Source organism: Guillardia theta, assembly GCF_000315625.1.
Source record: "Guillardia theta CCMP2712 unplaced genomic scaffold GUITHscaffold_282, whole genome shotgun sequence".
Lineage (NCBI taxonomy): Eukaryota > Cryptophyceae > Pyrenomonadales > Geminigeraceae > Guillardia > Guillardia theta.
In genome coordinates, this window is record NW_005434394.1 from 1 (window position 1) to 8,399 (window position 8,399).

At 52.4% G+C, this 8,399-nt stretch overlaps 4 protein-coding genes across 4 annotated transcripts in view; 2 read left to right on the forward strand and 2 right to left on the reverse strand.

Moving 5' to 3' along the window:
• Positions 1–250: 250 nt before the first annotated feature.
• On the forward strand, positions 251–1,208 carry GUITHDRAFT_149121 (hypothetical protein; the record flags this gene model as incomplete). Its single annotated transcript, XM_005818629.1, has 6 exons — positions 251–296; positions 471–514; positions 645–726; positions 870–950; positions 1,067–1,156; positions 1,194–1,208. Coding segments are annotated over 6 exons (358 nt in total), but the record flags the coding sequence as incomplete, so codon positions are not given.
• Positions 1,209–1,720: 512 nt separating this feature from the next.
• GUITHDRAFT_122093 (hypothetical protein) lies at positions 1,721–2,059 on the reverse strand (the record flags this gene model as incomplete). The annotated part of the gene is made up of 1 exon (XM_005818630.1): positions 1,721–2,059. One exon carries the CDS (start codon positions 2,057–2,059, stop codon positions 1,721–1,723), a length of 339 nt encoding a protein of 112 aa, XP_005818687.1.
• Positions 2,060–3,014: 955 nt separating this feature from the next.
• RPL35A (large subunit ribosomal protein L35Ae, cytoplasmic) lies at positions 3,015–4,375 on the reverse strand. Its single transcript, XM_005818631.1, has 4 exons — positions 4,297–4,375; positions 3,459–3,602; positions 3,259–3,330; positions 3,015–3,158 (listed from the first exon to the last, which is right to left on the reverse strand). Exons 1-4 carry the CDS (start codon positions 4,359–4,361, stop codon positions 3,068–3,070), a joined length of 372 nt encoding a protein of 123 aa, XP_005818688.1. The 5' UTR covers positions 4,362–4,375; the 3' UTR covers positions 3,015–3,067.
• A 1,752-nt stretch (positions 4,376–6,127) lies between these two features.
• GUITHDRAFT_82856 (hypothetical protein) overlaps positions 6,128–8,399 on the forward strand; it is a gene marked incomplete at both ends in the record, with an annotated part of 3,464 nt that continues 1,192 nt past the window's right edge. The window contains 8 exons of the mRNA XM_005818632.1: positions 6,128–6,196; positions 6,258–6,365; positions 6,513–6,620; positions 6,667–6,729; positions 6,934–7,052; positions 7,287–7,386; positions 7,548–7,624; positions 8,112–8,183. Of these exons, the coding sequence (XP_005818689.1) occupies positions 6,128–6,196; positions 6,258–6,365; positions 6,513–6,620; positions 6,667–6,729; positions 6,934–7,052; positions 7,287–7,386; positions 7,548–7,624; positions 8,112–8,183 (716 nt within the window). The remainder of the gene's footprint in view (positions 6,197–6,257; positions 6,366–6,512; positions 6,621–6,666; positions 6,730–6,933; positions 7,053–7,286; positions 7,387–7,547; positions 7,625–8,111; positions 8,184–8,399) is intronic.

Sequence of the window (8,399 nt, forward strand, 5' to 3'; positions counted from 1 at the left end):
TCCTCCCTTCCTCCCTCCCTCGCCTCCCTCCCTCGCCTCCCTCCCTCCCTCCCTCCGTCCCTCGCCTCCCTCCCCCTCTTCCGCTCTTTGTTCCATCCTTATTGGTCTTCTCCTTTTCCATCCTCCGACCTACCTGCCTTGCTGTTCGCACCCTCACTGTTTTTCATTTCCTTGTCACTCTCGTCCTGTCCTGCTGCTTTGTGTTGATGTCTGCACCTGCTCTCTTCCTGGTAACTTTACCGCCAGGTAGTGGAGAACTGGACTTCGAAGAGTTCTGTCAGCTTATCGGACCGCAGGTGTGTTCGCTTATTACGAACACAAACTGAGATGATGGAGATGATGGAGATGATGGAGATGATGATGATGATGATGATGATGATGTAATATATGGAAGATATGGAGAGATGATGGAGAATCGGAGGACAAAGAAGGAGAGGATTATTCTGATCCTGATGTTGATTTGCCCTCAGCTCAACGAGAAGGAGCGACCAGACGAGGTAGACCGAGGATACGAGTAAGTCAAGAGTACACAACATGCTTGTTACCTTCACTTCCTTCTGCTCCTCTTCCTAGATTGGATTCTTCCCTGGCTCCCTCCTTTCTTCTCCCTGCTTTGCTTCTGTTTGTATCTGATGAGCTGCAAGTTTGCTCGCGGGTCGAGCCGCCCGGGCAGGCGTGAAAGGGGCAGTGAACACAGGACAGATTTCCTTTGAGGACCTGAAGCAGGTAAGGGGAGGAGGAAGGAGGGGGAGGAAGAGGGAGAGAGGGAGGAAGAGGAAGAGAGGGAGGAAGAGGAAGAGGAAGAGTGAGTGAGTGAGTGAGTGAGTGAGTGAGTGAGTAAGAGACAGAGGAGCTGACGTGTACGGCAGATCGCCAAGGAGTTTCATGAGTTCACGGGTGAAGAGATAAAGGAGGCTGATCTCAGGGAGATGATCAAGGAAGCTGACCAGGTTCCCTTTCCCTCCCCTACTCTCCTCTCCCACTCCTCCTCCCCTCCTGCTCTGCTCCCCTCCTCCCTCCTCGTTCGAACGTCTGGTTCCATGGCATGACAGCAGTACGGTGGCAGGGGGACGGGGAAACCGAGGAGGATGGCTCGGGAGACGGGGAGGTGTCCTTGGAGGTAGAGCATGCGTTTGTTGGAGCAGAGGGAGCTGATGTGAGCTTGCTAGGAGTTCAGGATCATCTTCCGCAAGGCAGGGTTGTTATGAGTCAGAGAGAGAGAGAGAGAGGGAGGGAGGGAGGGAGGGAGGGAGGGAGGGAGGGAGGGAGGGAGGGAGAGAGAGAGAGAGAGAGGAAAGAAGAGGGAGAGGAAGCATGCATGAGTTCGTTATCTTGCGAGCTATCTGTACATGAATAGAGAAACAACAATCAACTTCAACCTTCCTAGTACGCGGGCGTAGAAATATCAAGATCTACCATCACATGTCATCAACTGATTCAGAGACGACGTTGCATGATGAGATGATCATGTTGTTTTCATTTAGTTTATCCACATGCAATAAAGGTAACCCTGATAGTTAGAATCGGAAAAGATTTGAAAAGTAAGAAGACAAAAAGTTTTGAAGAGATATCACAGAAGTTTGGCTATGAAAGACAGGCACACTCCAACCATTGAAACAAGTTCTCCATCCACCCAGGTTCCATTCATGGTTCAGTCGTCCTAAGTGACGTCAAACGGAGGAGCATACAGCCTTTCGAAGAAGGACTAGAGTGCAGAAGCTCACCCTGTGGAACTTTGCTTCTTCTTTGTCAGGCTGACGCTCTCCCTCTTGAGAACGTGGAGGAGCGTCTGAGAGCTCTCAAGAATCTTCATGTACGCAGCCTCTGTCTCCATGATAGTCTTGTCGTACTCATTGCGAGAAGCCACCTTCCTTGCCAGCGAGTCGTTGATACGTGAAAGTCGCTCAGTGAGGATGCGGAGATCGTTTTGGATCTTCTGCTTCTCCTCCTCGTCCTTCAGGATCTGCCTGTTCACTTCCTCTCTCTTCTCCTTGAGATCTTCGATGCATTTCACCAGCTCATTGTTGTAGTTCTGCAAGGACGCGCCCTGGCTCGCCATCGCGCCGCTGTTAGATGGGGACCCTCCAAGGTCCAGTGGCAATATCTGGGGTGCGTTTGCAACTTTAGGGGTGGTATAGAGACTAAGTCTCAAGTACCCGGTACTTTTACTGTAATATTTTGGATACAGACCGGGTTGGAATAGAACATTCGGGTCCAAACAAAATGGGGTGGGGTACCAAGCTCTTGCACAAGAAGGTACGGAGCCTGGAGGGTCTGAGGATCACCCCACCATATTATGTCACCCCGTCAAATGGACAATGTACCCTAGTATTATAGTCAAAATATTTCTATAAAGTATGGGTAGGGTAGAGAAAAAGTCGTCCAGGGTCACTACCCCTACCACCTACATGATGTGGGCGCGGCGGTTAGAATCGACTAAAACTATTCTAAACTAAGTTACTGTTCCAAACTAAGACTACTTTTAGTAGATATATATAAGTATTATTCATACATAAATATTTTTACTAGTAGCGATAACAAAATCTTTATTTAAAATATTATTACAATTTTTCTCAAAATATTTATATATTGTACCATATATCACTCATTCAGCCCACAGCTACTTATTCATTGTAACTTCAATAGACGACCATTCTAAAATAACATTTTAGTTTGATTTAATAATCAAAAAGTGTGGGGCAACCGAACGAAAATATAACGGGCGAATCAGTTTGAATCACAAACTGACGCGGCCCGGCGGCCCGGCGGCCGGGCCCGTTGTCTCAGATCGGACTCCGACGGTCCGATCGCCCGGCGGCCCGGCCGTGACACCCGGGCCTCTACGAATCACAATCAAGTTCTCTCGGCCAGCAGTGCAGCTAGTAAGTCACGACCACAGTGTGATGCGGTCACCGACCGACCACTTCAGCCTATGGTCTCGCTGAGGCCCAGAGGAGGCCACACAGGCTAGTAGGGAGTCCCGCAGGCAGGTTACTGAGTATCAGATCAACAAGAGCGTGTGCGTCTAAACTTTACTTGAGAGTTGTGACAGTGAGATCAGACGTCCTTATATCCTAGAGGGGTAGAGCATGACGCGAACGCTTCCGCCAAGAGCCTTGGGCGGCAAGTTTCGCTGGAATTTCGCGCGGACGGTTCCGCTACAAGGGATCGAGTCAGAGAGAGAGGAGGCACAAGAAGCAGGATGAAAGATGGAGAAGCAGGAATAGCGTAGAAGGAAGGGGATGCTAGGAGCCTCACTTGCTGCCATGTGCACGGGTAATTCTTCCCCAGATAGTGCGGAACTTGGTTCCCCTGATCTCCTTCTGGCCCCTGGAACAACAGTCACGAAACAGTCACGAAACCCTAAGAGAAGCAAGAGCGGGAGCGGGAGAAGGGCAGGGAGAGGAAGCGGGAGAGTCAGAGGGAGGAAGAGAGAGGGAGATCAAGCCGTGTCTCACTTGTAGATGTAGACGACGCGCTTGCCAAGGTAAAACTCAGTTGCGTCCTTATCCCTGACTCCCTCGATCTTGATGAGCGAGGTGTGCTCGTACTGGTTGCGGAGCCCCCTGCGGTATCCCAGGACAGCGCCCTTGACGTACAGCCTGCAGGAGGAGACGGTCAACAATGCACATTCTATCAAGATCTTGAACAATACAAAAAACAATGATACGGTGGAGCTCATGGCCCGAGAATAACACTACGCTTGTTCGACTCTATCTCGAGAGCACGTGGCACTCAAGACAGAAACACGCACTCGACAATGATGCACATCGGAGACATCAATCAAAATCAACCACATTGAGCACTGCTATCAACATACAACTCTAAAATGTGCAAATGCAACAAACTGGGGGCAACACAAAATGAGATTCTGGAATTCGCAATCATCATGCCATTCATGAGCGCGTACGCCAAACTACACGTGATCATATGGAAAACGAGATGAACCATCAAGTTTCCGCCTGCTTTCGTTCTCCTTTCATGTCTAATGCATTCGGAAAAAATCCATTCACGTGACGGTTCAAGTCAACTCTTTCACTCTCAGCATCGTAAGGTTAGAAATGATTCTGCGTTTCTCTCCATTGAAACTCAGAACAGAAAGAATTCGAGGACGAAACCAACCAAGATAAGGAATTTCTCATCCCACATAGTCAGGGATCACGATTCACACCGCACTCGTCAACACGAACACTGCGCCACACCCATTCTCATACTCTCTGACATGATGAACTGCACATTCACCAACACCGGACTCTCTCCTACGGATGATGTTGATATCAGCATGTTCTGTCTTACCTCACAGGCTGCGTCTTGAACGTCTTCACCGTCTTATCCTTCACCTGCTTCACCTGAACTCCCATGGCGCCGATGCCTCACGAGCGATTCCCAAAAAAAAAATACACAACCCCCCTCACCTCCTGCCACCCACCCCACTAAAATTTTACCACCCACCTTTCAGAGAAATTTAGTACCCACCCAATGTTCCATCTTCAGGTGATAGGAGAGGTCAGTTAGGTCATTATCTCATAATACCCGGTTATAAAGAGCAATATTTACCTATAAAGTACCGGTATATCATTATCATCACCCCTTACTTTGAGGTACTTGTTTGAACTACCCACCACATCATATAACCCTACCCATCTCGAAATATACTACTCACCCTCCACCCGTCCCTTCGAAGAACTTCCCTCATCCCCCTCGTGCCCCATGTGCTGAATGAATAGGCCCTCATCCCCCACTGCGGCCCTCATACAGTCCGCTTCTCAGTGCCAGGACTACCCGGCATCGGGAAGTCGGGCCCGGGGCGGCCCGGTGGCAGTTCTGGAAACAGTGAGGCGGGTTCTCTATTTGTTATTGAGTAAAAGTCAAATTCGGAGGGAACGAGTGAGGAGGGAGGGAGAGGGGAGAGGGGAGAGGGGAGAGGGAGAGGGAGAGGGAGAGGGAGAGGGAGAGGGAGAGGGAGAGGGAGAGGGAGAGGGAGAGGGAGAGGAAACGATTGACATCGACGATCTGATCATCACAATGATTGCAGTAGCAGCCGCGGGGAAGCAACCATGACGGAAGTTTTTGCACGTTTGTTGATCTGCTGAATCAACACGATGTAGCGGTCCGCATCTTTGCTTGTTGCCCAGAGGACTGTCGACTGCGGTGATCTGAGACCTGAGAGGATGTGAATGTGTTTGACGAGATACTGCAGGCTCATGCTGCTCAATCAAGTCACCCTAGCGAACTTCTACATGAATGATAGCTTCTGGGAGAGCATGTGCGATATGATCGCTCGGGAAAACTTGCTGTACTGCCCGAGGGCCCCGCAGAGTCGCACATGGAAGGAGACGTATGGTTACCTGTCCTCCATCAAGTCGACGTTCAGAGCCGAGCCATCGCGATGCGAAACGACATGCAAGGAGGGGTGTGATGGGGGGGTGGTGGTACGGCCCAAGACAAGGTCCTGTTTCAACATCAAGGTCTTCACACGCGTCCGACCAGCTCCCAACAAGCCATGTGAAGAGACTCCTGAGCTGCATGCTGTCACGAACAACATGGCAAGACGCTCCCTGCCTCGTGTCGGAGGAGTCCAGTGACGCAGCTGCAGGTGCTCCCCCTCCACCAGCGGCTGAAGCTGCTTGCCTCGCAGCACAAGTGCTCTCGAGCAGAGGCTCGGAGGCTCCTGTGGCATGTGAGTTGGAGAGGACGTGCGGGGAGGATGGGGAGGGTGATAGATTTGTAGCGAGCGGGGGAGACGTTCGATCCTTGGGAGCATGCGTTCATCAAGGAGAACACGCAGAGGAGTTGCGATTGTGGAGTTGAGAACAAGATCTCCGAGAAAGTTCACGATGAGATTGAGGTGGGAGAAAATGATGATGGTGATGGTGATGGTGATGATGATGATGACGACGACGACGACGATGATGATGATGATGATGATGATGATGGAGATGATGATGATGATGATGATGGAGATGATGATGATGGAGATGATGGAGATGATGATGATGATGATGATGATGATGATGATGATGACGTTCTTGACAATGAAGGTAGAGATAGAGATGTATCGTCCCCTGATTTGTTTCCGCAGGCTTGTCTGGTGTCTGTCGGAGCAGGAAGGGGAGGAAACATACTGATGTGCTGCCCGGGGACGGGGTTGAGAGATTTCCAGTTCGACGAAGTCTTCGATGAGACGAGTCAGCAGGTAGGAGTATTGACGTTGTCACAACAATCAGGAATAGTTGAAGTGCTGATCTTGGTTGCAGAGTCAGGTGTACTCGTCCTGCGCTAGCGATCTCGTCTCGGATTTCATCAACGGGAGGAACGCTTGCATCTTTGCGTACGGCCAGACGGGGTCGGGCAAGACGCACACGGTAACGTTGGTGGAGATGTAGAGGGTTGAGGGATGTTGTGATCAAGATGTGAATGTGGGAGGAGAGAGGTTGGTTGTAGAATGAGAGGCATGTACATGGTTGCAGGAGCAGAGGAGTTGAAACTTTCCCTGCTGATCCCTCCCGTAGATCTTCGGACCGGACTTGCACTCGGTGACGAACGTGCGGAGCATCGAGGAGGAGAACTCAGGGCTGGTACCGAGAGTGAGCAAGGAGATTCTATCAGCCGCTGCCATGGTTGAGAGTTCCTGGCGTCTTGTTGGGTGCGTGAGCGTCATGGCAGAGGAACAGCGGGGAGATGAGATGCGAGTTGTTCTTGTCCTACGTGGAGGTGTTTGGCGATCAGGTGAAGACATGTTGTTTGATGTCCGTACATCCTCCCCTTCCCTCGACCGTCTGACATGTCACCCCATCTCCTCCTCGTCTCCTCCCTGTCCTCCTCCCCCATCTCGTTCACCACCACCACCACCACCTCCTCCTCCTCCTCTTCCTCCTCCTCCTCTGTCTGCATCAACTCCTGCTCTGTCCTCCTCTAACTTCCTCACCTCAGGTCTCCAACTTGCTCAAAGACAACAAGCCGGTTGGGATGTGGCATGGGGTTGCGCACAAAGCAATCTTTATGGAGGATTGCTCAGTGAAGGAAAGCTCCTCGTCCTCGTCCTCGATCTCGTCCTCGTCCTCGTCCTCGTCCTCGTCCTCGTCCTCGTCCTCCTCCTTCCAGTCCTCCACCTCCTCCTTGACTTGCGAGCAGATTGAGAGCGAAGAGCAGCTGAGTAGACTCCTTCGGGCTGGAGACGAGGTGATAGACAGGAGGAGGAGGAGGAATAGGAATAGGAATAGGAGGAGGAGGAGGAGGAGGAGGAGGAGGAGAAGGAGGAGGAGGAGGAGGAGGAGGAGGAGGAGGAGGGTAATTTTGGCTGGGCAGGCGAAACGACGCGCAGCCACTGCCATGAACGAGAGGTCGACGAGGGCTCATAACCTTATCTTCTTCCTGTGCAAACAGGTCAGAAGCTCGCTCGCTCCCCTCCCCTCCCCTCCCTTCCCTTCCCTTCCCTTCCCTTCCCTTCCCTTCCCTTCCCTTCCCTTCCCTTCCCTCCCCTCCCTCCCTCGCTCCCTCCCTTGCCTGCCTGCTTGCCTTCCTTCACTCGTTTAGACTCCTTTCAGGTTGTGAAGCAGACCGATCTAGAGATCTCCAGTCATCTTTGCATTGCTGACCTCGGCGGATCCGAACAAGTCTTCAAGTCTCAGGTCCTCCTCGTCCTCGTCCTCCTCGTCATCCCCCTCCTCGTCCTCATCCTCGTCCTTGTCCTTGTCCTTCTTCTCCTCTTTCTTCCCCATCCTCTACTCCTTTCTCCTCAACCTCCTCGGCACTTTCCCTCCTCTCACCCTCCTTCCTTGCCTCTCGCTGCCTCCCTCCTCCTCCCCGTCTGCCTGCCTGCCTGCCTGCCTGCCTGCCTGCCTGCCTGCCTGCCTGCCTGCCTGCCTGCCTGCCTGCCTACCTGCCTGCCTGCCTGCCTGCCTGCCTGCCTGCCTGCCTGCCTACCTGCCTGCCTGCCTGCCTGCCTGCCTGCCTGCCTCCCTGCCTCCCTGCCTCCCTGCCTGCCTGCCTCTTCTCTCGCTTCTTGGGTCTCATCCTCGCCTCTAGGTCGCTTCTCTCTCCAAGGCTCGTGGCGGGTAGATCTCCTCCGCTCTCTCTCCTCCGCTCCCGCGCGCGGCTGACGTGACGAGCAGCTACGTCGTCAAGGACGAGCGATTCCAAGAAGCATGCAACATCAACCTCGGCCTGCTCGCGCTCAAGACGTGAGGGAGAGGGAGAGGAGGGAAGGGGGAGGGGGAAGGAGAGGAGGAGACGGGGAGGTGGAAAGGGAGAGGAAGGAAGGGAATGGTTGAAGGACTTGGAAGGGAGAAGATGCAGGTAGCGGGGACAGTGGAAGGGGAGACGGAAGGATGTGGATTGGTGGTTGATGAGGAGAGGAGAATGCAGGATGGCAAAGATGATTATGGCAAGGAGGAAAT

Excerpts from the sequence above, each read along its gene's own strand:
- RPL35A (XM_005818631.1), bottom strand. The coding sequence starts at position 4,361 with ATGGGAGTTCAGGTGAAGCAGGTGAAGGATAAGACGGTGAAGACGTTC. Across the intron at positions 3,603-4,296 it reads TTCAAGACGCAGCCTGTGAG|GCTGTACGTCAAGGGCGCTG; the intron begins GTAAGACAGAAC and ends CTCCTCCTGCAG. Across the intron at positions 3,159-3,258 it reads ACCCGTGCACATGGCAGCAA|CGGAACCGTCCGCGCGAAAT; the intron begins GTGAGGCTCCTA and ends GATCCCTTGTAG.